Source organism: Bufo gargarizans, chromosome 4 (assembly GCF_014858855.1).
Source record: "Bufo gargarizans isolate SCDJY-AF-19 chromosome 4, ASM1485885v1, whole genome shotgun sequence".
Classification (NCBI taxonomy): Eukaryota; Metazoa; Chordata; class Amphibia; order Anura; family Bufonidae; genus Bufo; species Bufo gargarizans.
In genome coordinates, this window is record NC_058083.1 from 195,911,600 (window position 1) to 195,936,127 (window position 24,528).

Below are 24,528 nucleotides of genomic sequence, written 5' to 3' on the forward strand. Positions count from 1 at the left end.
AGACTGTCAGCTTTAATTTGAGTGTATTTACATCAAAATCAGGTGAATAGTGTAGGAATTACAACAGTTTTCATATGTGCCTCCCAATTGTTAAGGGACCAAAAGTAATGGGACAATTGGCTTCTCAGCTGTTGCATGGCCAGGTGTGTGTTATTCCCTCATTATCCCAATTACAATGAGCAGATAAAAGGTCCAGAGTTCATTTCAAGTGTGCTATTTGCATTTGGAATCTGTTGCTGTCAATTCTCAAGATGAGATCCAAAGAGCTGTCACCATCAGTGAAGCAAGCCATTATTAGGCTGAAAAAAACAAACAAACCGAGAGAGAAAGCAAAAACATTAGGCGTGACCAAAACAACTGTTTGGAATATTCTTGAAAAGAAGGAACGCACCGGTGAGCTCAGCAACACCAAAAGACCCAGAAGACCACGGAAAACAAACAGTGGTGGATGACCGAAGAATTCTTTCCCTGGTGAAGAAAACACCCTTCACAACAGTTGGCCAGATCAAGAACACTCTCCAGGAGGTAGATGTATACTTGTCAAAGTCAACAATAAAGAGAAAGCTTCACCACAGTGAATACAGAGGGTTCACCACAAGATGTAAACCATTGGTGAGCCTCAAAAACAGAAAGGCCAGATTAGAGTTTGCCAAACATCTAAAAAAGCCTTCACAATTCTGGAACATCCTATGGACAGATGAGACCAAGATCAACTTGTACCAGAGTGATGGGAAGAGAAGAGTATGGAGATAGAAAGGAACTGCTCATGATGCTAAGCATACCACCTCATCAGTGAAGCATGGTGGTGGTAGTGTCATGGTGTGGGCATGTATAGCTGCCAATGGAACTAGTTCTCTTGTATTTATTGATGATGTGACTGCTGACAAAAGCAGCAGGATGAATTTTGAAGTGTTTTGGGCAATCTTATCAGCTCATTCAGCCAAATGCTTCAGAACTCATTGGACGGCGCTTCACAGTGCAGATGAACCAAAGCATACTGCAAAAGCAACCAAAGTTGTTGTTTTTTTAAGGGAAAGAAGTGGAATGTTATGCAATGTCCAAGTCAATCACCTGACCTGAATCCCATTGAGCATGCATTTCACTTGCTGAACACAAAACTGAAGGTAAAATGCCCCAAGAACAAGCAGGAACTGAAGACAGTTGCAGTAGAGGCCTGGCAGAGCATCACCAGGGATGAAAACCCAGCGTCTGGTGATGTCTATGCGTTTCAGACTTCAGGCTGTAATTAATTGTAAAGGATTTGCAACCAAGTATTAAAAAGTGAAAGTTTGATTTATGATTATTATGTCCCGTTACTTTTGGTCCTTTAACAAGTGGGAGGCACATATGCAAACTGTTGTAATTCCTACACCGTTCACCTGATTTGGATGTAAATACCCTCAAATTAAAGCTAGTTTCATTTCAAATCCATTGTGGTGGTGTATAACAATTGTGTCGATGTCCAAATATTTATGGACCTGACTGTATACCATAAAAAGTAACAACCTTAGGCCTATGAAGAAAACAAAAGTATTGAGCAGCTCTCACCTGCCAGGGATTCCACTGGTATAGCACGGAACAGCTCCTTCACCCGAATCAGGAGAAATACGGAAGTATAGAGAAAAAGAGATTTTGTCCAGCTTGTACTTGTGGTAATCCAAGGCTTCTTTATTGAAAATTCAGTATAAAATCCAGGTACAGAAAGCAGAGTCTACATGTTTCGGGCACAATGCAATCTTAGCCCTTACTCATGATCATGAACATGTAGACTCTGCTTTCTGTACCTGGATTTTATACAGAATTTTCAATAAAGAAGCCTTGGATTACCACAAGTACAAGCTGGACAAAATCTCTTTCTCTAACCTTAGGCCTAGTTCACATTTCAGTGATTGTGAGCCAAAACCAGAAGTGGCGCCTACACCGAGAAAGTATAATGGAAAGATCTGCACATATTCTATGTTTTTGACTCCCACCTTGTTTTGGCTCACAATCACTGATGGAATTCACTGACCAAATCACTGAAGTGTGAACTAGGCCTTAGGCTAAATTAGAAATGTTGAATCGTGAAACAGAATAACGTACAGACCAAACATTTATATGTAAAGGCAATTAATATTCATTCTTACCCCTCAGCAAAATTGCTGTCTGCTCTCCAATCAGTTATATGGCAGATGAAAAGCGTGCTTGCAAAATCTTGTGGACGGATTACGAATTCTGCAGGGCAGTCTGCAAGTGGGACATATATTCTAGGAAGCCTATGGTCAACGGGTGAAAATAAAGCACACTTTTTGGCAAGTTCCCCGTTTTTGTCAGTCAGTGGTTTAATGAAGCCAGTGGCAGCTCTTGAATGTTTTTTCTCCAATATGTAAACTACCTATTTATAAAAAATAAATAAATAAAATAAACATGAATTAATGCTGTAATAAACATTCCTGGAGCTTATCATAAAAAATGCAGTAGAAAACAAGGTGTTGTCCCACGAAAAAAAAAAATATATATATTCTACAGTTTTCACACCAGCACTGGATCTGAATTCTTATTTAATTACATGCAATTACATTTTATTTAATAACTCAGTGACTATTCAAAATTTTTATCTGTATAGTGCCACCTGCTGTTTGTTATTTTTCTTATTTCTTTGTCCTGCTCACTGACATGGCCGCACATGCTCAGTTTCATTCTTCAGCTGGCTCCTGGGGTGTGATGGGCAGAGCATGAACACGCCCCCTTAGCTGCAGCAGAAAAGACTCTCCCCTTAAGCGTTAAATAAATCTAGCAGAGCAATGAATGTGAAGATCTCTGGATCCATGTGAGGTACAAGGCTGGTTCTACCTTTGTTAGAAAGAGTTTGGCATGTACTATATGATGTCTGACTTAGTTTTAACATGGGACAACCACTTTAAGAACGTTTTAAAGAGGCTTCAGGTTTGCCAAACTTGCACAGTGAAACAGACCAACAGTCTGAATCTATCTACAGTCGTGACCAAAAGTTTTAAGAATGACACAGATATTAGTTTTCACAAAGTTTGCTGCTAAACTGCTTTTAGATCTTTGTTTCAGTTGTTTCTGTGATGTAGAGAAATATAATTACACACTCTTCATACGTTTCAAAGGCTTTTATCGACAATTACATGACATTTATGCAAAGAGTCAGTATTTGCAGTGTTGGCCCTTCTTTATCAGGACCTCTTTCGACTGGGCATGCTCTCAATCAACTTCTGGGCCAATTCCTGACTAATAGCAACCCATTCTTTCATAATCACTTCTTGGAGTTTGTCAGAATTAGTGGGTTTTTGTTTGTCCACCCGCCTCTTGAGGATTGACCACAAGTTCTCAATAGGATTAAGATCTGGGGAGTTTCCAGGCCATGGACCCAAAATGTCAACGTTTTGGTCCCCGAGCCACTTAGTTATCACTTTTGCCTTCTGGCACGGTGCTCCATCGTGCTGGAAAATGCATTGTTCTTCACCAAACTGTTGTTGGATTGTTGGAAGAGGTTGCTGTTGGAGGGTGTTTAGGTACCATTCTTTATTCATGGCTGTGTTTTTGGGCAAAATTGTGAGTGTGCCCACTCCCTTGGATGAGAAGCAACCCCACACATGAATGGTCTCAGGATGCTTTACTGTTGGCATGACACAGGACTGATGGTAGCGCTCACCTTTTCTTCTCCGGACAAGCCTTTTTCCTGATGCCCCAAACAATCAGAAAGAGGCTTCATCTGAGAATATGACTTTGCACCAGTCCTCAGCAGTCCATTCACAGTATTTTCTGCAGAAGATCAATCTGTCCCTGATGTTTTTTTGGGGAGAGAAGTGGCTTCTTTGCTGCCCTTCTTGACACCAGGCCATCTTCCAAAAGTCTTCGCCTCACTGTGCGTGCAGATGCACTCACACCTGCCTGCTGCCATTCCTGAGCAAGCTCTGCACTGGTGGCACTCCGATCCCACAGCTGAATCCTCTTTAGGAGACGATCCTGGCACTTGCTGGACTTTCTTGGACGCCCTGAAGCCTTCCTAACAAAGATTGAACCTCTTTCCTTGAAGTTCTTGATGATCCTATAAATTGTTGATTGAGGTGCAATCTTAGCCACAATATCCTTGCCTGTGAAGCCATTTTTATGCAACGCAATGATTGCTACACGCGTTTCTTTGCAGGTCACCATGGTTAACAATGGAAGAACAATGATTTCAAGCATCACCCTCCTTTTAACAGGTCAAGTCTGCCATTTTAACCCAGTCAGCCTGACAATGATCTCCAGCCTTGTGCTCGTCAACATTCTCACCTGAGTTAACAAGATGATTACTGAAATGATCTCAGCAGGTCCTTTAATGACAGCAATGAAATGCATTGGAAAGGTTATTTTGGGATTAAGTTAATTTTCATGGCAAAGAAGGACTATGAAATTCATCTGATCACTCTTCATAACATTCTGGAGTATATGCAAATTGCCATTATAAAAACTTGAGCAGCAACTTTTCCAATATTTATGTAATTCTCAAAACTTTTGGCCATGACTGTACAGCAAGGCACAAGTTTACTAAAAACTACAATTTCAAACGCCAGTCTTACGAGTTACATGCGCCAAATTTAAAGAGAAGAGCACGCCACGCAATAGATTTGTTATATCTTTGAGCTGCCCAGTTACCAGAAATTGAAATTTACAGTAGTTAGCTTGGATTTCACTTTTAATTGATATTAGTTTTGTAGTGCAAGTCTCAAAAGCTCAGAAATATCTGCACAAGAGGCAGTTTGCGCAAAAATCAGCGACACTTTGAATGCCATAAAACTGCCATGCCGCTTTAGAAAAGGTGCCCCACAGTCTCGAAATGGCTGACTGCTTCTTATGCGGATAGATGAATATACTGCACATAGGGGTACACCAACCCTTCACCAGGCTAGGTGAACAATCACCCTATTTATTACGGTGGTAGTTAGACCACTGAGAGCCCCACTCCTCTTCAGGGCAGTGGTGGTAATTTACTAAACACAGATAAACGTTTTATGATACAAACCACTCAGGCATTTTGGGTTACACCAACCCTTAGGGCTGTTTCACACGAGTGGATGCCATGCGTGACATCCGCTGCGTGAATGACAGCCAAGACCCGATGCGGACAGCAGAGTCACGGAGCATTAACATGATTGATAATACTCTGTGCCTCTCTGATCTCTTTACTACAAAATCACAGTAAGTTGTCACTGTGATTTTGTAGTAAAGAGATCACAGAGAGGCACGGAGCATTATCAATCATGTTACTGCTCCGTGCTTCTGCTGTCCGCATCGGGTCTTGGCTGTCATTCACGCAGCGGATGTCACACACGGCATCCGCTCGTGTGAAAAAGCCCTTAGGGCTTTTTTTTACATAGACTGAAGATCAGCACAATTACCTGGAACACGGGCTCAGTCCTAATAACTGCCCAATGTAAATGATTCATGTTGGTCAGTGATCACATCTTTTATGTGAAATAGAAAATAAAAGTTTGCTGGCGGCACATTGCAATTTGTAAACAGGGATATTCTGCTGGCAAACAAAACTGTAAAGAGACCAGCGATTACAGCGGTAATCACTCATCCCCCTACAGAGGGGAAGATTGCTGCATATAGACGCAGCCCTCCTCTCGGATCAACGATCAGGCAATCATCAGGAACGGCTAGGTCGTTCCTGATAATTGCCTGTGCATTTGTCCAGAGGGTCTTCAGTCATCCACAGTCAATACATTTCAAGTCCACAAGCAATGCTGCCCAACGTGTAAAATTTCTACTCTGCAGCAATTTAAAATAATGGAATTGAAAAAACGTAAAATTAACAAAACATTTATATAAAAAAGAAAAAAAGAAACATAACCTTAAAGCAAGCGCCCGTCTAGTCGGTCTTAACATCACAATCCTTCTAAAGCTATGAGTGCAGCTTCGTACACAAAACATACAGTATAACACATTATTTATGATTGTGCAAAAATACAGTTGACAAAATAAAAAGCCTTCACATTTCCATACGCACATCTGACATGTTACAGGAAAGCAACATCTGATGTTCCAGAAGGGCAGAACTTGAGGGCATTCTTAAAGGGGTTTCTGCAGTCGGTTTAAACTGATGATCTATCCTCTGAATAGATCATCAGCATCTGATCAGCTGTGGACTAACACCCAGGACCCCCGCTGATCAGCTGTTTGAAAAGGCAGTGGCGCTCCAGCAGAGCCTTGACCTTCTCACCGTTTACCGGTGGCCCAGTGACGTCACGACTAGTATCAATGGCCTGGGCGGGAAGGGGCTAAGCTCTGTTCACTTGAATGGAGCTTAGCCCCGCCCAGGCCAGTTGATACTAGTCGTGACGTCACTGGGCCTGTGGTAAACAGTGAGAAGGCCGAGGCTCTGCTGGAGCGCCGCTGCCTTCTCAAACAGCTGATCGGCACCAAACGCAAGTGTGAAAGTAGCCTTACTTTAGTGCTTCTTTAAAGAGCTTGGCCAGGATTTTACAAGTATTGGCCTATCCTCAGGATAGGTCATCATCAATGTCTGATCTGCGGTGGTCCCACGCCCCAAACAGCTGTTCTGCAGTAGCTTCAGTACCAGAATTACACAGCTGTGAATGGGCCATCAGTTGTAAAATCACTATCACTTCCAAACAAAGGTCTCTTAAAACGTACCTTTGCAGTCTTCTGAAGCCCATCATCTGTTATATGGCTTTGGTGAGCAGATTTAGAACGTACTTTATTCACTGCAACAGTCTCTGGGTTTTCTTTAGTTTCTGTATTAAATGAAATTTGAAAAAAAAAAAAACACACTTAAAAAAATGTATACTTTAGCACTGTATCTTTAAAAGTGAATCTGTCACCAGCAACCTCACTTTCTAATTGTTTGCATAGACAACTGTAGTTCACCTGATTAAAATGCAATTTTTCTTTTGATTAATCCAAGTTGTACTAGTTCTGCTACTTTCTGTGGTCAACCCTTCCCTGGGTGCAGGATCAGGCAGTGGCAAAGCAATGAGGGAGAGGCTGGCCACAGAAAGGAGCAGAGCTTGGGTGCATCAAGAGCAACGGCGATGCCCTCATTGCACCAAATGTCTAATTTGCATATTAAGAAAAAGTATAACTTGGGAATCAAGTTTTGGATCAACAACGCAACGTTTTAAGCATGTAACCTTCAGCTATCTGTCAATGCAAACAGATAGGGAAGTCGCTGGGAAAGATTCCCATTTAAGAAATTAAAGGAGTTGTCCCATAAAAAAATAAAATATTCTACAGTTTTCAAACCAGCACCTCAATCTGAATTCTTTTGTAATAGCATGCAATTAAAAATTTTGTATAGCCACTGAGCTATACAATAAAAAATGTATTTGTATAGTACCACCTGCTGTTTGTTCGTTTACTCATTTCTATGTCCAGCTCACTGAGATGGCCGCACATGCTCAGTTCCATCTTTTAACTGCCTCCTGAGCTGTGATAGGGAGAGCATGGACACGCCCCCTAAGCTGCAGCAGGAGAGACACTCCCCTTGAGCTGCCAGCTTGATCTAAATCTAGCAGAGCAATGAATAGGGAAATCTCTGGATCCATGTGAGGTACAGGACTGGTTCTAGCTTTGAGATTGTCATGTACTTTATAATGTCTGATTAAAATTTTTTCACATTAGTCATGGGATAACCCCTTTAAGAGAAATTATTCTCAGAAAGCTGAACAATTTAAACAATTGTTCACTTTAATACTGTATTGATTTATGTCTAATCGATTTCAAAGGCCTAAAACATTTTTTCTCCTCTATGGCAAACTACTAGATCTCAACCACGTTCAATGACTGCAGCGCTGGAGCAGGGGCCATGTCCTTACACTATCTAATTCATGAAGCCAAAGAAAGCTTTCAAATACGGCTACACCTCATTCAAACAAAGCTCATCAAATGAATTCACATGTTCCACTAAAGAGCCAGACACTTAGTAACATTCTGACTTCTCTGCCAAATGGTGTAAACCACCTTTGTAGTCATAGATTCATCTCAACTTATCTCGATCAGGTTACAGCACAATTTGGGAAAAACAGCCTCTCCTGCATAATCTTTTTAATAGATAAAAACAACATTGCACACTTAAGCACTACTTGTATGAGAGAGCTGAGGTTTAGGATTTCCAAACACCACCATCATGTTCCGAGTACTGAAAAGAAGCATGCCAGGTCTACCGGAGCTTCAATGATCTAATAACTGTGTGCATATGCACACATCAACTTTAGAGGAGAACGCTGAGAAATGTATCTCAGTCTCCAACTATTTTCACACTGGTTGAAGCTAAAGAAAAAATATTAAAGGTTCACAAGGGGAGATAAGCAGCTGGCAGATAATTTTTGAAAATTGTATAAAATATGCTTGTCGGCAGATTGGTGGATTGTGTAGGGAAATAATCTAATGAATGTTTCTATGCACATTCTTTTGGCCAGTGTAATAGGACGGTCCATTCACACGTCCGTAGTGTATTACGGATCTGCAATACACCGGGCCAGCACTCCTATAGAAATGCCTATTCTTTTCCACTATTGCGGATAAGAATAGGACATGTTCTATTTTGTTCGGGAGCCACGGACAGCACAATGTGTGCTGTCCGCATCCTTTATGCCCCCATTGAGAATGAACGGGTCCTCACCCGTTCCTACAGAATTGCAGAACAGATGCAAACCCATTCTACGGATGTGTGAATGGACCCTAACTGATGTTCATGTAGAATGCGGATCTAGAATGAAACAGATTGTCAGTAAGAGTCTGGAAGATTTTTTATATTTAAAAAAGGTTGTCAGTTATGAAAAAAAAATATATATATATAGTACTGTATTTTGATGGGCAGCAATATATAACCTGAGCTAAGCAAGTTTTAGGTAAAAAAATAAATACATTTAAATTAATTATATTTCCTCATTTCCCCAATTCTCTTCTGGCTCTCGGTTTACTTGCAACAACAGAAATCTCGGCCCCTCCCCCTGTTTTGCAAAGGGAGTGTATATAAGTGCTGCCCTGAGTGACATGTCATGCCTGCTGGGAGACTCAGCAGCATGTTCTATGTGTAGGACTACAAGTCCCAGCTGTACAATGAAACTGCTGATACACAGGATCTTCCCCCTACCTGTTCTTGTGGAGAACTCCTCTAGTCTGAGCTCCTGTGCCCAGCATTTGTCCCCTCACTGCCTGCAGCTACTCAGTAAAGCCTTCAGCCCTGAGTCTGTGCAGCTGAAGGGGTTAAGAATCCAGGGAGAGAGCAGATGGCAGTGAAGGGGGGGCGTGGCCAGCACAGTGACCTCTCCTGTACAGACACACATCTGCTCTTTCAGGCTTGTGCAGGAATCATCATCAAAGCAGGGAGAGAGGCTGACATCACAGGTCATGTGACCCTCAACTGGAGATAAAGTAAGTGAATTGTAAAGTCCTTTCATTTGCCTAGTTAGAAACATACAAAACAAAAAAACTCGGACAACCCCTTTAATTTATTTTACACTTTATGGAAAAACTGTATGCCACTTAAAGGTATATTCCCACCTCAGACAGCGACGGCATGGCGCTAGAATAACTGTGCATGCTCTCCATTCACTTCTAGTAAAAGTTCCAAGAATAGCCGCACAATAGCACTTTGCCATTTTCAAAAGTCCTGTAGCATTGAATGGCGAGGGCACTGCATATGCACGGCCAACTATCCATGCCAGAGATGGCATTACCCTTTAAATATGATATTTGGGGCTAACCAAAGAGAGGATGTTAATATAGCATGTTTGTTTTAACGTGAAGGCAATAAACTGCTGCCAGACATGGCAGCAATGTATTGAGCAAGCTCAATTTAAACTAGGAAATTGGGAGTTGGTGGTGGCTGCTCTCCTATATAGCCTGTGGTCTGGTGCTGCAAGTCCAAAGAGAGGACACCCTACCTCTCTAATTAAAGTGGAAGGTTTAAACAAAAGTATATGGACGAGCACTCTACCAATTGGCACACATTTATTGTAAATAATAAAATAATAGCATATAAAACTTCATAAAACGACACAATAAAATGGGTATAACCACAATGGGGTAATTAGTTGTAATTGGAGATGATCGATATCCCAACAATCCTGAGACCACATGGTATGTAAGGCCTTCTGATTATGGCCTATATGTCCATAGGGATGATGTTAATTAGACTTTACAGGTTCCAGCAGTGTTTCATATGTCAAATCATAGTCCCGTAACATACAGTGAAGTGAGGTAAAGATGAACTGGCCGGCTTTGCAGCCGCTTACCTCCCATTCGTGTGTGGCTTTAGTCCTGCGATTTGCTCAGACTCTTCAGGGTAATATATTTAAATCCTGCAGTGCGGCCGGAGTGCATGGAACACCCTGGATGGTATAGGGAACCGGCGTCTCACGTTGTTCCACTCGATGTCCGCGCTGGATGCTTGCGGAGTAGCACCTACGTCACTTCCTGTGTAGTCAGGTAGTGACGTGTTCCTTGTGTTTCGTCCGGTAATTTCGAACTGCAATTCCCTGATGTTTTAGTTTTGCAGGTATCGGAATCCTGTCTGCATGGCCATGCAATTGAAAAGATGTCGACAGGTATATAGCGTGAAACCCAGACGCGTTTCGGGAGTTATCACTCTCCCTTCCTCAGTGGGTTATACCCATTTTATTGTGTCGTTTTATGAAGTTTTATATGCTATTATTTTATTATTTACAATAAATGTGTGCCAATTGGTAGAGTGCTCGTCCATATACTTTTATTTAAACCTTCCACTTCAATTTAAACTACTCTAATGCCTACTTGCTAGTAATCTGCCAAAAATTGCAGGTTTGGCCGTCTGATCTAATTTATGGTGATCTTAAAAAAGGGACTACCCAGTGTAAAAAACAAAAACAAAAAAAATTTGCTGGATTTTTGGAAATTCACATGTCGCTCAATTGTGCAAGTCGCACTGCGACACCATAAAATTAGACACTTTGGCGCACAACACGTGTTGTGCCCTGATAAATAGTCAAATTGGCTTGCATATTGTCAAGTGACACTTGTACAGTATTCTGCAGAGAAGCTGCCCATGTAAAAAGGGCCCATACTCAAATCTATTCAAACCTTTAGCCACTGGTGCCAAAACTGGAACTAGAAAATCCTTTCACAGCATTTGGTAAAGTGATCATGCTAGGTTTAAACCTGCAACAGAAGTTCCAGTAGGAGCCTCCACCACAGATTCTGGGGGGAGGTGGGGGGACCTAACTTGACAAATTATCCAAAGTATAGAATCACTGTCCAGATTGAGCGCTTGTAGAGATGTGAACCAAAACTTAAGATACAATCCTTCAGCCTGCTCATCTTAAGAGCGTAAAAAAAGGAAAACTGAACAATTTTCAAAACCTAATGTCCTTTATTAATTTGGTTACCCTTCTTTGAACTTTGTCCAGCTATGATGTACTTATGGAATGATGCCATAAACTGTACATCATGTCCTTTCTTAAAGGGGTTCTTTAGGATTTAAGAAAATGAAAATACTTATTTATTACTTTATTATAAATATATTGCCAAATACCTTTCATTAGTTACAATTGCTTTTTTGTCTAGGGAGCAATTATTGAAAGAAATAAAATGGCCGCCATCCTATTAGTACACAAAACCTGTCCTAATCACACAGGAGGACAAGTTACTTCACGACACGGAGGTAAAGAGCTGCCTCAGCCTCCTCTCTGCTCTGCTTGTCAGGGATTTTGATTCTGAATACAGTTTAATATGATCTCTGTAGAAATAAGAGAAAGTGCAGAGGATGGCCAGGACAGATTGTGGTAATGGAGACTGCATACAAGTGCTGATGCCCATTAGTCACATGCCCACCTCCTCTCTGTAGTACTTGTCGCCTCAAACTCCATTTCTACAGAGATTCAGTTGAAGATCTTATTATCTTGATAATAATCCCTGACCAGCAGAGGAGGAGGATGAGGCAGCCCTTTACCTCAGTGTTGTGAAGTACCTTATCCTCCTGTCTGATTAGGACAGGTTCTGTGTGTACTAATAGGACGGCGGTCTTTTTATTTCTTCTAATGATTTCTCCCTAGACAAAACAAACCATTAAAACGAATGTTTTTTTTGCAACATATTTATAATAAAGTAGCATTTAAGTATTTTCATTTTCTTAATTCCCAGAGAAATCCTTTAAGCAACCCAGTATTTTGTTAGTTTTTGACAGATGGCATGGAGTGCTATAAATTTTGTTTATTGTCAATGTCAGCTAAATATTGATCCACCACAGATTGCATGAAAATGTTTCCCTTAACATCTTTATACTTATTTTATTCCATTTTGCCACCCATGCTACCCAGTTACCCTATAAAAGGAGAACATCTTGGACATTGCCGATAACGCTAAAACTTTACAAACACAATGTACTATGAAGAAATCTAACTTTTACATCGCTCATGGGACAGGTGAAAAGGAATTACAGTTCCTACATTTTTCAAATGCTCCATACTACCATTAATCAAATGAAGGTTATTAATGGAAAAATCTGAAACAATGGCATGAGTCTTACAACTTCAGGCTAATGATTATCCGACAGAGGATATGCTTCAGTCATTTAAATATTAGCCAGGTGGGTAAGGGCAAGTCACATAATAATAGCTAATCAGAAATGAATGTGATCAATACAGTCTATTTTTAAACAATGTTCTTTTCTTCCATGTTCCTGTAGTTAAAAAAAAATAAAAAATAAAAATAAATATAAATATATATAAATATATATATATATATATATATATATATATATATATATAAATATATATAAATATATATATATATATATATATATATATATATATATATATATAGTCTGTTCTAGGCAATAAATAACCATGGAATACAGGGTTAATATTAGTCAACAAATGTCAAGTGACTGACTTTGCGTATACAGGTCCTTCTCAAAATATTTGCATATTGTGATAAAGTTCATTATTTTCTGTAATGTACTGATAAACATTAGACTTTCATATATTTTAGATTCATTACACACCAACTGAAGTAGTTCAAGCCTTTTATTGTTTTAATATTGATGATTTGGGCATACAGCTCATGAAAACCCAAAATTCCTATCTCAAAAGATTAGCATATCATGAAAAGGTTCTCTAAACGAGCTATTAACCTAATCATCTGAATCGACTAATTAACTCTAAACACCTGCAAAAGATTACTGAGGCTTTTAAAAAACTCCCAGCCTGGTTCATTACTCAAAACCGCAATCATGGGTAAGACTGCCGACCTGACTGCTGTCCAGAAGGCCATCATTGACACCCTCAAGCAAGAGGGTAAGACACAGAAAGAAATTTCTGAACGAATAGGCTGTTCCCAGAGTGCTGTATCAAGGCACCTCAGTGGGAAGTCTGTGGGAAGGAAAAAGTGTGGCAAAAAACGCTGCACAACGAGAAGAGGTGACCGGACCCTGAGGAAGATTGTGGAGAAGGACCGATTCCAGACCTTGGGGGACCTGCGGAAGCAGTGGACTGAGTCTGGAGTAGAAATATCCAGAGCCACCGTGTACAGGCGTGTGCAGGAAATGTGCTACAGGTGCCGCATTCCCCAGGTCAAGCCACTTTTGAACCAGAAACAGCGGCAGAAGCGCCTGACCTGGGCTACAGAGAAGCAGCACTGGACTGTTGCTCAGTGGTCCAAAGTACTTTTTTCGGATGAAAGCAAATTTTGCATGTCATTCGGAAATCAAGGTGCCAGAGTCTGGAGGAAGACTGGGGAGAGGGAAATGCCAAAATGCCTGAAGTCCAGTGTACCCACAGTCAGTGATGGTCTGGGGTGCCATGTCAGCTGCTGGTGTTGGTCCACTGTGTTTTATCAAGGGCAGGGTCAATGCAGCTAGCTTGCAGGAGATTTTGGAGCACTTCATGCTTCCATCTGCTGAAAAGCTTTATGGAGAGGAAGATTTCATTTTTCAGCATGACCTGGCACCTGCTCACAGTGCCCAAACCACTGGTAAATGGTTTACTTACCATGGTTTTACTGTGCTCAATTGGCCTGCCAACTCTCCTGACCTGAACCCCATAGAGAATCTGTGGGATATTGGGAAGAGAAAGTTGAGACGCAAGACCCAACACTCTGGATGAGCTTAAGGCCGCTATCGAAGCATCCTGGGCCTCCATAACACCTCAGCAGTGCCACAGGCTGATTGCCTCCATGCCACGCCGCATTGAAGCAGTCATTTCTGCAAAAGGATTCCCGACCAAGTATTGAGTGCATAAATGAACATAATTATTTGAAGGTTGACTTTTTTTGTATTAAAAACACTTCTTTTTTTGGTCGGATGAAATATGCTAATTTTTTTAGATAGCAAATTTGGGTTTTCATGAGCTGTATGCCCAAATCATCAATATTAAAACAATAAAAGGCTTGAACTACTTAAGTTGTGTGTAATGAATCTAAAATATATGAAAGTCTAATGTTTATCAGTACATTACAGAAAATAAAGAACTTTATCACAATATGCTATTTTTTTTTAGAAGGACCTGTAGTGATATACTGTACAAATTCCATAAAAATGCAAAAGGAAAAAACAACCTGAATACACACAATTCCCCAGGGTTTTATTACTCCCGCGCCCCAAAAGTAGGTCTCCTGGGTGACCACTTTCTGGCTCATAGAAAATAATTTTTTAAAGTTATTATGGCCTATACTGGTCCCATGGCTTAAGTTGGTAGTTTTTATACAGTATGTAGAGATCCCGAGAATCCCATTTGGAGGGATCTGCATGGGATTATGATTATCCCATAGGTTGCTTAGGGCATTTTTGGCGGGAGTTTTTTTCCCGCCAAAATCAGGGTAAAGGCGGGTAATTTTAGTATGGTTTCTGGGTTGGGGGGGGGGGGCAGATTACAGGGAATGGCTAGTTGGGTTGTCCTATAGAGGGATTGTTGCTGAGGCTGGGAAGTTTAGGGTGCCCAGCAACAGTTAGGGCATTGGTGGATGGGTTTAGGGTGGTGTGGAAAAGGTGTATATAATGCAGTGGCCGCCAGCATTAGGTTGTCTGCCAAGCCGCATATTTGTTCAGCTGCCCCTCCTGCCCTCCCCATTATTATGTCCTGTCACGACCACTTTATTAGAAGGATGGGTAAAGTCGCTCGTCAATAAGTGGCGAGCGGACGAGTTGATTCAGGTATTTAGGCCGAGCTTATGGCTGATCTAATTCAGTGGTTGTTAATTTTTAATTTATATGGTTATTTATTGTTTGAGCTGTTCTTTAATAAAGTTGGCCGTGGCCTAATTTTATCCATTTAGAATTGTGTCCGTGTGTCTTATTTGTATCATTATTGGTTTAATTTAAGAATATGGGTTTAATTTAATCTATAATCCCATGTTCCATATAATATTAGTTACATAAATCGTCCACAGAAATTTGACAAAATCTGGTCTGACTGGTTGGATTTTCCTGGTACCGTCCATAATAATTGAAGCTCATCTAGCCTTTCAACAAACTTTGCATTAAGCAATAGTAAAATGTGTGTGCATGTGTTCTACTGAAGCTGGTGGGTGGAGACTAGCTCCTATACACTGGACACAGAAAATAGATGAGAATCTGCTTCCCACCTTTCTCTCAGTCACTCAGAAGCAGCTGCCGGATCATGGAGGACATTATGGAGAAGTAATGACTTATTTATATGATTAAAGGACTTGGGTTTGGAATACAAACTGTCTATTCAGCTAGGGCAGTCACCTTGTGTGTGTCCCTTCTGTCCCTTCTCTGCTCCTACTCACTCCTTCTCCATAGACTTCCATTGACATTAGCAATATTTCTGTGAGCTGGTCTGTCTTGACGGGTTCAGCAGAAATTTAAGAAGTACGTTTAGAAAGGAGGGGGGGGTTGGGGGGGGGGGAGGAGGCCAAACCGAAATGCAGCATTATATTTTTTCTGCTGATCAGCTACATTATAAAGTTTGTTTCTTAAATAGTTGCTTGCACTACTAAATTGAAACAAAGCTTGCATTACTAAATTGAAACAAAACAAGTTGCTTGCACTACTATAGTGACCAATAGATGGTGGTAGGCACTTTATTCGTCAATTATATCCATTGGATTTTTTTTTTGTAATATTCCCGGAAAGACGTTTAAACAGAAAGCGGTTCTTTCCCAGTTTTACCTCATTTAAAATGGCAATAAAAGTAAAAAAAATTAAATAAAAAATAATCGAAAAAGGTGCACACAAAAAAAAAAGAAAAAAAAGAAACTGTAATGATAGCCTTCTATTTCTAATCCATTACAACGCCAATACAGATCTATTAAGTAGAAACACTGTGTAACAGTTACAGGCCCAACCCTATGATGAGACACGTTTGCCAGCTACAGCCAAACACGTTTGTCCTGGTAGAAACTGTACTTGCAGCTGTTATCTTGCAGTTGACAACCTATTATGTCCGTCTCCGGTGAGGCCACCCTTACTTGGGCAATCCTGTACCCTGCTGGCACCTCTACATTTCCTAAGAGACCACACCTCGGGCAACGTGCCACTTCATTGTTTAATTCTAAATAGTTCAGTTCCTGCAACGTGCATATACCATTTCTGCTGGAGCTTTTCCAGATCTATGAAAATTAATTTTATTACAGGCCCAGGAGCAATAGGTAGGATAGAGCGAATGACTCCAAAGGGGCTTGACCACAGAAACCTTGAGGAAATTATGTAATCTACCCTAGCTCACACAGGATGCCTATAATAAATGTATATCTGATATGTCAAGTATTGGAAGTCCAGGAAGGCTTCAACACACATCCTCTACATTTTAATATTTCTACATGGAGCACAGAATAAATGTCATTTCCCACCATATCCTATAACTATGCAAACTGAAAGCCACCCAAGAAGTTTAAAGTTCACAGCCACTGATGAACAGTTTGACTGAAAAAAATAAAATAAATGACAGTTGCCCTTTAAGGCTTTACACGTCACATGATCAATACAAAGTGAGTCAGGGTCTGTTCAGGGAAAAACTGAAGGTTTTGCACACACGTTGAATGAGTGCTCAGTATTTTAGTTTTTTCCATGCAGATGTAATCAGTTTTTGATGTTTTTCACACGTCTGAAGAGAAAAAAAAAAAATACACTCAACATCTCCCAGCAATCATCAGTGGAAGACGCATTGCATCTGCAGGCCTTCTGTTTTTCATTCATTTCTATGGGGCCAGAGCTGTGTGAAGAACCCACAATATAGAACATGCTACAATTTTTCCAGAAAGCAAAGATGATCAGTGATGAAGAATGCTCATTTGCACAGACCCAGTGAGACGGATGGACCCATGATGATAATCATACCTGATCTCTGTCAGTCACTATGTTCCAGCTCCATCACTGCACCGCTGGCTCTGCAGGTCCCAGGTCTCCCTACGTCAACATCCAATGTCGCAGAGTCATGCGACCGCTGCAGCCAATGACCGATTACGTGTCACACGTGACCGTGATATGAAGCATGGGTGACATGTCACCACTGCTCTGGTCACATGACCCAGTGTCAAGCTGGGGAAACCCAGGATCTGCAGAGGTGGCAAGGCAGAGATGGAAACCAACGGCTGGGATCAGTACGATTACCATGCTGTGAGGTCTATAGGAAATGGCCACCATGGTGAACAAGCCCTTGAAATGAAACAGCCTAACTGCATTCTCTCAATCGTCATTTTGTTTTGTAGAAAAGTAGAAATAAAAGATCACCTCAGAGTATATTTTAAGAGAATAAAAAGTCAGGGTTAAAAAAAAAAAAAAAAAGTAATATAAATAGATTAATATATATATATATATATATATATATAAATACAGTCATGTGAAAAAATTAGGACACCCTTTGAAAGCATGTGGTTTTTTGTAACATTTTTAATAAAAGGTTATTTCATCTCCGTTTCAACAATACAGAGAGATTAAAGTAATCCAACTAAACAAAGAAAACTGAAGAAAAGTCTTTTCAAGATCTTCTGTAAATGTCATTCTACAAAAATGCCTATTCTAACTGAGGAAAAAGATAGGACACCCTCACATGTATTCCCTCTTAAATTGGCTCAGATCTCACACAGGTATATCACACCAGGTGCACATAATTAGTAGATCGTTACTCTGCATGTTGAATGAGGCTTGCCCTATTTAAACCTCAGACATTTAGTTTGGTGTGCTCCTGACTGTTGAAGTGAGAGTGAGCACCATGGTGAGAGCAAAAGAGCTGTCAGAGGACTTCAGAAAAAAGATTGTAGCAGCCTATGAGTCTGGGAAGGGATTTAAAAAGATCTCAAAAGATTTTGAAATCAGCCATTCCACTGTCCGGAAGATAGTCTACAAGTGGAGGGCTTTCAAAACAACTGCCAACATGCCCAGGACTGGTCGCCCCAGCAAGTTCACCCCAAGAGCAGACCGCAAGATGCTAAAAGAGGTCTCCAAAAACCCTAAAGTGTCATCTCGAGAACTACAGCAGGCTCTGGCTACTGTTGATGTAGAAGTACATGCCTCTACAATCAGAAAGAGACTGTACAAGTTTAACTTGCATGGGAGGTGTGCAAGGAGGAAACCTTTGCTTTCCAAGAGAAACATCGAGGCCAGACTGACATTTGCCAGAGATAAAGTTGACAAAGACCAGGACTTCTGGAATAATGTTCTTTGGACAGATGGGTCCAAAATTGAATTATTTGGACACAACAGCAGAGGACATGTTTGGCGTAAACCAAACACAGCATTCCAAGAAAAGAACCTCATACCAACTGTGAAGCATGGAGGTGGAAGTGTCATGGTTTGGGGCTGCTTTGCTGCAGCAGGACCTGGTCAGCTCACCATCATAGAATCCACGATGAATTCTACTGTGTATCAGAAGGTGCTTGAAGAACATGTGAGACCATCAGTTAGAAAATTAAAGCTGAAGCGGAACTGGACCATGCAACATGACAATGACCCAAAACATACTAGTAAATCAACCAAAGATTGGCTGAAAAAGAAGAAATGGAGAGTCCTGGAATGGCCAAGTCAAAGTCCAGATTTGAATCCCATTGAGATGCTGTGGGGTGACTTGAAAAGGGCTGTACGTGCAAGAAACCCCTCAAACATCTCACAGCTGAAAAAGTTCTGCATTGAGGAGTGGGGTAAAATTTCCTCAGACCGATGTCGAAGACTGGTAGATGGCTACAAGAACCGTCTCACTGCAGTTATTTCAGCCAAAGGAGGTAACACTCGCTACAAGGGTGTCCTATCTTTTTCCTCAGTTAGAATAGGCATTTTTGTAGAATGACATTTACAGAAGATCTTGAAAATACTTTTCTTCAGTTTTCTTTGTTTAGTTGGATTACTTTAATCTCTCTGTATTGTTGAAACGGAGATGAAATAACCTTTTATTAAAAATGTTACAAAAAACCACATGCTTTCAAAGGGTGTCCTAATTTTTTCACATGACTAAAAAATATATATATATATATATATATATATATATATATATATATATATATATATATACACACAACACACACACACAATCTCAAAAGTTTTGAAGCTTGCCTGTAATGCTGAAGTGAACAGTTACCGCTGCGCCAAAGCTCCTTCAGATTTACGTTCATCCCCTTAAAAGCAACAGCCAAATAGTATTCAGTGCAGAGAGTCCATTAAAGACAGAGCTGACTTTTCTAAAAAGATACCACAATCTCATAATTTATTTTAACAAGAAGACATTTGAAGAGATGAATACCTGAAAGTCCAATTTGTTGGGAGGCCCAGATTCTGGCTAAGAAGCTTCCACTCGGAATACTCTGCCAAAACCAAAGTTCAGGCTTACATGCGCACAGGATATATAAGTGATCCAAACAGAAAAGCTTCTGGGAAGCATTTCCAAAGAAACGCCAGGGATAATTAAGATGTATAGGATGGTTACGTGGATGTGACTGTATTAACCTGAAGCAGTTGTGCTGGCCTGTAATTTGTCACTACACCAGCTGTAGTGCAAGGACAAGACCTCAGCCGCAAGCAGCTGTGCGATAAATACTACTCCGCGGTAAAACCATCAAATCTCATCACACTGATTCTTTGCAAAATATCTCATTCAGGCTATGATAAGCAATAAATATTAACATTCTGAATTAAATCAAATTAAGCAATTAACCACTTCCTGCTTCACAGTCATTAATATAATTCAAGCCTGCAGTGCACCGTTCAAAGACGTCTTCATTAACATAGGAACCTGGCTCCAAAGACTGGAATTTGACAGTTAGTACACACAGTTCTGCAGAAAGGACATGCCCCCCCCCCCCCCCAATCCCAAAAAAAAAAAGGGGGGGGGGGACAACTAAAACACATAAAACAGCACCTGTTTATACAGTGTTCAAGTGCCATAACCACCTTTTAACAACATGGGGGACATTTAAGAAAGCTGACATTTTACATGCTGGTCTTAATTGACCCCCCTAAATGGTTTCAGATGTGTCAGCCAAGGAGCCTGTGTACTGCAGTTTTCAGGCATAATCTATAGATCTTGGTGTAGATCAGAATAAACTCGCTAGGATGCCAATGCATAGCATCACCCACTTGGAAAAGTGGCGAACGGAGCACAAAACCCCCCAAGTAGTCATAGAACATGCACCAAATTTTGCGACCATCCGTTATCTCCACTTGGATGAAGTGGCGGTTGACCATGCACATTACCAGGCTACTCAAGCAGGAAGAGACTTATAAGACATTCGGACCACCACTGTTCAGACTCTTAGCTGAGCCATAATTCTGGGACATGTGTCACCTGGAATTGTTTTTCCTATTATCAGATAGTGAAACACATTCCTGATGGAAATGCTAAAAAAATAAAAACTGAGCATACCACAAAGGAAATTTCACACGAGCATATTCAGTGCCGGAAATGTGCTTAGTGTGGCTACAGCATTTCCAGGACTGAACACTGCTCCTGTGACATGAACGTACAGCACTATAATGGCTTCTAATGCTGTGTGTTCCTTCCAGACCTCGGTTGCAGTGAATGGCACTCGTATTGCCATCATACAATTCAGTACAGCACTGGCAGAAACACGGCATATAAATTATAATGGTGTGAGATCATGTCACAGGCAGTGTTCAGTCCAGGAAATACTGCTGTCACACAGAACGGATCTCCCTTCACTAAATACGCTCGTGTGAGACGGCCCCAAGGGTGGTGTCCCAAAGTAGTACAATTTATTCCTTTACATTCCTCATTCCTTTCCAACCCACTTCTGGCTTTGGCTCAAAAGTTGCCACAGAAAACTATGCGAGACCCTAAAGCCTCATTCACACATCCGTGTCCGTGCTCAAATCCGTGAGGTGGTCAGTGATGCATCCATGAAGGATCCGTGTCCGTTTTTTGCTGTCCGTGTGACATCCGTGTTTCACTGACACTACACAGCTGAAAAATAATGTGAAAGCATCTCTTCCTAATGATCTGTGAAACATGTATGCAACAAGGATAGCATCCGTGATTTTCATAGACTATGATGAGTGTGATGGATTAGTGAACACGGACAAAATAGAGCATGAATTCATCCTAAAAACATGGACTGCGCTAACACACTGATGTGTGAATACACACTAATGCCTCATTCACACATCAGTGTTTCACAGACGTGTGCTGTACGCGTTTTCCACGGACAGCACACATCCCCATTCATTTTAATGTGTGTATCCACTATCCAAACACTGTTTTAGCACAGTCTGTGTATCTAGCACCCATGCATGCGCTATTTGGTCAGTTTTCACAGAACCATCACGCGCATTATAGTCTATGGGTCCGTGAAAAACATGGATGCCATCCGTGTTGCACGGATCATTAGGAAGAGATACTTTGAACATTATTGTTCAGCTGTGCAGGGTCCGTGAAACACGGATGAGACAGACAGCAAAAAATGGAAACACAGGTCCAACATGGATGCTTCACTGACCACCTTTTCACAGATTTCAGAACGGACACAAACGTGTGAATGAGGCTTAAGGCCTCTTTCACACGGGCGTCAGTTTTTTTGCCCGGATAAGAGGCGGGTGCGTTGCGGGAAAATGCGCGATTTTTCCGCGCGAGTGCAAAACATTGTAATGCGTTTTGCACTCGCATGAGAAAAATCGCGCATGTTTGGTACCCAAACCCGAACTTCTTCACAGAAGTTCGGGCTTGGGATTGATGTTCTGAAGATTGTATTATTTTTCCTTATAACATGGTTATAAGGGAAAATAATAGCATTCTGAATACAGAATGCATAGTATAATAGTGCTGGAGGGGTTAAAAAAAAATAAAAAAAGTTAACTCACCTTCTCCTCTTGATCGCGTAGTTCCCGGTCTCTTTACTTCTTGAATGAGCTGTGGGCTAAAGGACCTGTGGTGACGTCAGATCACATGCTCCAATCACATGGTCCATCACCGTGGTGATGGAGCATGTGATCTGACGTCACCACAGGTCCTTTAGCCCACAGCTCATTCAAGAAGTAAAGAGACCAGGAACTACGCGATCAAGAGGAGAAGGTGAGTTAACTTTTATTTATTTATTTTTTAACCCTTCCAGCACTATTATACTCTGCATTCTGTATTCAGAATGCTATTATTTTCCCTTATAACCATGTTATAAGGGAAAATAATAGTGAATAGACTGTCACCTAGCAACCATGCGTGAAAATCGCATAGCATCCGCACTTGCTTGCGGATGCTATGCGATTTTCAAGCTTCCTATTCACTTCTATGGGACCAGCGTCACGTGAAAATCGGACAATATAGAGCATGCTGCGATTTTCACTCAACGCACAAGTGAGGCGTGAAAATCACCGCTTATGTGCACAGCCCCATAAATGAATGGGTCAGGATTCAGTGCGGGTGCTATACGTTCGCCGCACGCATCGCACCCGCACGGAAAACTCGCCCGTGTGAAAGGGGCCTAAAAGGTGCATGGTCTCTGTTGCCATGTTATTTTGACATCCTAATTTTAGGCAGCACAGATAATATTCTTAATAATAATTATAAAAAGGTTATAATAGGTGTTATATTTATTCACAATTTTTTAAAAGAGGTTTGATGAACGGAAAAAAAAAAAAAAATCCAAAAACAGTTCACACTGTGTTGCTTTTTTTTGTAATTTGTGATTTTATTTTATTTTTTTACTTTTCCATGTCACTATATTAAAAAAATAAAAATAAATACATTTATAAAATCCTGCAATTTTTTACAAGCGTACTAGGCCTAAAATATGTTAAAACTTCCAGTCTTGAGAGCAGCTACATGGGCCATAGACACAATGAGAAGGAGGTGACCGCATTGACTTCTATTACGGAGTTTTCTAGGCATACAGTACCCTGATCTGTGCCATTTTAATTTTGCCTGTGGTGATAAGGACAGTGACTATTGAAATGTTACCGGTACAGAACAGGAAATCATGACCTATTAGGTCAAATTGCCAGTATGAAAATGCAGAATTATGTAAAAAAATAGTATATATATATATATATATATATATATATATATATATATATATATATATATATATATCTATCTATCTATCTATCTATCTCTATATATATATCTATATATATCTATATATATATATATATATATATATATATATATATATATCTCTCTCTCTCTATATATCTATCTATCTCTATCTATATCTCTCTCTATCTCGACATTGAACAATTAAAAGCAACTCCTCACACAAAAAAAAAAAAAAAAGTTTAAAGGGGTTGTCTGGGTTCAGAGCTGACATATCCCCATTTTCACCCCTCCGGGCCCCCTGACATGAGCATCAGAGCGTTTCATGCTCCGATGCTCTCCCTTGCTCTGTGCTGGATCGCGCAGAGAAAGTAGCTTTTTTGTTTATGTTATTACACTGCAAGGCGGAGGGTTCCAACTAGCACTGTTCCCGGTGACATCACAAACTGACGGGCGGACTTTAGCGCTGCCCGAGTCATTTTATATTAGCGCTGGTGATGTCACCAATCTCACTTCTAGGCGGAAGCCTCCGCCTAGCTTTCTCTATGGAGAGCCTGGTACGTCACCAGATCTTCAAAAAAGCCTTTGAATTGTGCAGGGTAAGGCCTCATGCACACAACAGTGTTTTTTCACCGTCAGTGATTTGGCTTAAATGGTCCGTGTCAGATTTTGCTTCAGTTGTGTTTCCTTTTTTTTTTTGTCTGACAGGGGGCAGGGGTTAATGAAAAGTGTAATTTTATTGCACCAAGGTCTTGTAGAAAAAAAACTGACACGGACGACATACCAGTTGTGCATCCGGTTTTTTTTTTGTTTTTTTTTGACTGACCCATTGACTTGGATGGGTCCGTCCTCCATTTTCCACTGACAAGAATAGGACAGGTTACATTTTTTTTGGACGGACTGGTATCACAGATTCGGAGAAAAAACAGGACTATCAGTTTTTTTTCACAGCTCCATAGAAACGAATAGGACCTCCGCTAAACTGTGAAAAATGACGGAACGGACGCGGATGCACACAACGGTCGTGTGAATGAAGCCTAAAGGAGAGCATGGGAGCACAAAATGATCTGATGCTCATGTCAGGGGAGCCGTAGGGGTGGAAAAA

General features: G+C 40.8%; 1 protein-coding gene across 2 annotated transcripts in view; it reads right to left on the reverse strand.

The window, feature by feature from the left end:
* The window catches only part of DIS3L2 (DIS3 like 3'-5' exoribonuclease 2), a 314,009-nt gene that overhangs the window by 178,655 nt on the left and 110,826 nt on the right, over positions 1-24,528 (reverse strand). For both annotated transcript variants that reach the window (XM_044290031.1, XM_044290032.1), the window contains 2 exons: positions 6,649-6,749; positions 2,127-2,374 (listed from right to left, as the gene is read on the reverse strand). In XM_044290031.1, coding sequence (XP_044145966.1) covers positions 2,127-2,374; positions 6,649-6,749 — 349 coding nt within the window. The remainder of the gene's footprint in view (positions 1-2,126; positions 2,375-6,648; positions 6,750-24,528) is intronic.